Here is a 3,215-nt window from a genome sequence, read left to right as displayed (position 1 = left end):
CCAATAATGTTAAAAAAAAATCAATCTACATAATATAAATTTATCTTATTTAATATTTATTTATAAAATTAATTTTGATACGCTGATAGTGTAGAGTAGTTTTATACATATATCTAATTACATAATATCACATCATTAAAAATAATTATCTTTCATATTAATCACGTAAATGGTCATCCAAAAAAACAAATATAATTGTATAATAACTATCAGTGTATCAAAATTAAACTCTTTATTTATTGCAAAATATATTAAATAAACTAAAAAAATAAATTTTAATATTTTTTATTATTAATATTTTGATTACTCAAATGAATAAAAATAATATGTACACACTATTACATGGCTAATGTGACAATGATGGGAGAATATAATATAAGTATATAACATAGTGATATAATCATAATATAAAAAAGGTCAATTTACAAAAAAATCGTGGTACGGCACACACTATAACACGTGTTGAATTTTCACTGGGCCGTGCCTCAAAACGTTTCCGCCACGTAACCCCCAGGAAGCGGTTGACCGTTACTCGTGGTTTTTGCGCGTTATATATATTTATATCCTAAGATTCTAAGATTTATATTCAAATTCCATTTCTCAACATTTTCCAATTTACTATTAATATAAGTTGGTCCCATTATGACATAAATTATTGTGACACCAACATATGTCGTGGCCTCATCTATCGCTTGGAACATTCGTAGCAACTTGTTAATAATAAGTAGATTTTTATTTATATCTTATGATATTTATATCATAAAATATATATTTTTTTCTAAACACATCCTCAACGCGGTACTTACTATATTCTTATCTTTTACCGACTTCATAATAATCTATAAAAGGCTCGGGTTGCCAAACAAAATGTTTCACACACTTAGCCAAAGATCACACTAGATAGTACAATTTCTCATTTTCCAAAAATTTGATCACTTTGTAGTTGAGCACCATAAAGAGTGTTGAATTTGATCATTACAAAGTGTTTTTTTTTTGTTTGTTAAAAGATCTCAATTCGAAGAGCAGATTCTGTGTTTTGAAACATGGGAAGGGACATGAAATATGAGCGTGTTCTTAGATATTTTGATGAAGACGGCGACGGGAAGGTTTCGCCGTCGGAGCTAAAGCAGAGGGTAAGCAAGATGGGAGGAGAGATATTGTTGAAGGAAGTGGAAATGGTGATTGAGGAGTTGGATTCGGACGGCGATGGATTGCTGAGTATGGAGGACTTTGTTGCTTTGATGGAAGGTGGTGGAGAAGAAGAGAAGATCAAGGACTTGAAGAAAGCATTTGAGATGTATGATACTGAAGGGTGTGGATTCATAACACCTAAAAGCTTGAGGAAGATGTTCAAGAAAATGGGTGAGAAAAAGTCCATTGATGAATGCAAGGTTATGATTAATCAGTTTGATTTGAATGGAGATGGTGTGCTTAGCTTTGAAGAATTCAGAATAATGATGCAGTGATGAATGATGATTCTGCCTGTTTTTTTTTTTCTTCTGTATATTGATTCCATTGATTTATTTGTACATAATGCAACTCCTGTCATGCTTTCTCATAAAAAATAATGTTAAGGGATTCATGTATATTTGAGAGAGTATATACAATCATTTTGTTAAGGCTAAAGATGTAACGTTTTTGTTTATGCTATTTCCTCCAAGTTTTAAGTTCACTCTAAGTCACCCCATTTTTTTTTTTATAATTAGTGATATTTTTCATGGGGTTATGAGTTGTGAATTATTGTCAGAGGGTGTTGTCATGTAGGCAGTTTTTCTTAGCTTTCCTATAAAATTCTGCTTCAAAATTTCTATCATTTTTTTTTTAGAGTTTAATTCTGATATACTGACAGTATAAAGCGATTTACATAGTCATATAATCATATCCGTTTTTTTTGGATGACCATTCAAGCGATCAATGTGAAAGATAATTATTTTTACTGATGTGATGTTATATAATTAGATGCACCAGAAATTTGAAAATTTTGCACAATTTGTTAATTCTATCAACTTATTGATTGTATATTAGTTACTTGCTTTGTATCTGAGACTGCTGTCCCGCTTTTTTGTCTTAATTTTGCTGAGTTTGTGACGCAGCATTGAGATGCTTTCTGAATTCGAATAACGACCTTACGCCTTCGAAAAGACTCATAGATTAGATCCGATGTCTAGTGGCGTTCGACAATTCAAAACTGCTCTTCTTCAAGGTCTAGAAAAGGTAACTCTTCTTCAGCAATAGTAGTTAAAAGGGTTAACTGCTGAGTAATTGCTGCTAGAATTTCCTTCAAATTGGTGATTATTTGAATTTTGTATTTCATTCAAAGGTTAATGCAGAAGTTTTGGTAAGACTCACATCTCTTACTCTTAGTCTAGTAATTACTTCCATTGCAAGTTTTGTCAAGTATTAGGTCTTAAATGCACCTTGATGATTTGTGCCTACATGTCAACTAGCAACCATGTTAAGTGTACATTAAAATTAATGACCAAAATCAGTCATTAATATAAAATATACAATAAAAAATAAAATATATATTAAAAATAAATTAAATAATACATGTATTTGTACATAATACATAATTGGCTGATTTTCCATGGCATAAATTTATTAGTGGATATAATTGGAATTGGATATTCAATAGTTTTAATTTTCAACTATACTAGCACGGAAATAATCCTTTTTCAAATTAACCCTTTTTTTACTTCTTTATTTATTAAAGCTTAATGTATTGAGACAAAAATATGTATAAATATGTCAATTTTTTAAAAACAGTCCATAATTCGAGTGTAAATACTAAATAAAAATAATTAGAAATTCTAACATATTTTTCTAATATCTAGATTAAAAAATATTTTGAATATTTTATCCAATATTTATTTAAATATTAGACAAATAATGAATTGAAGAAGATGAATTGAAATTCTCATTATTACTCAATTCTAAATTAATAAATTTATGACCTTTTTACAACAAAGATATTTTCTACTTAGTGAGCATGAGTCACAATTCATAGTTGTGGTTGCGAACAGCTTTCATAAGTAAATAACCATTTTGACACTTAAAAGATTTTGATTTTGACAAAACAAATCCCAATATTTGTTTATTTTATATTTTTATTCCTTATGACAAAATGTCCTAATTGTTAACTTATCGTTTCGGACAATCCCCAATACAAATATCAATATATTTAAAGAAAAGAATAAAGTATATTTTTTTTTGTT

At 28.8% G+C, this 3,215-nt stretch overlaps 1 protein-coding gene across 1 annotated transcript; it reads left to right on the top strand.

Annotated features, from left to right (window-relative positions):
- Nucleotides 1-866: 866 nt before the first annotated feature.
- Nucleotides 867-1,672, top strand: LOC130943937 (calcium-binding protein CML37-like). Its single transcript, XM_057872033.1, has one exon. It carries the CDS (start codon nucleotides 1,044-1,046, stop codon nucleotides 1,464-1,466), a length of 423 nt encoding a protein of 140 aa, XP_057728016.1. The 5' UTR covers nucleotides 867-1,043; the 3' UTR covers nucleotides 1,467-1,672.
- Nucleotides 1,673-3,215: the final 1,543 nt, after the last annotated feature.

The sequence above is a fragment of the Arachis stenosperma genome, chromosome 8 (genome assembly GCF_014773155.1).
Source record: "Arachis stenosperma cultivar V10309 chromosome 8, arast.V10309.gnm1.PFL2, whole genome shotgun sequence".
Lineage (NCBI taxonomy): Eukaryota > Viridiplantae > Streptophyta > Magnoliopsida > Fabales > Fabaceae > Arachis > Arachis stenosperma.
Note: the sequence above shows the minus strand (reverse complement) of the source record. Positions and strands in the feature narration are given on the sequence as shown.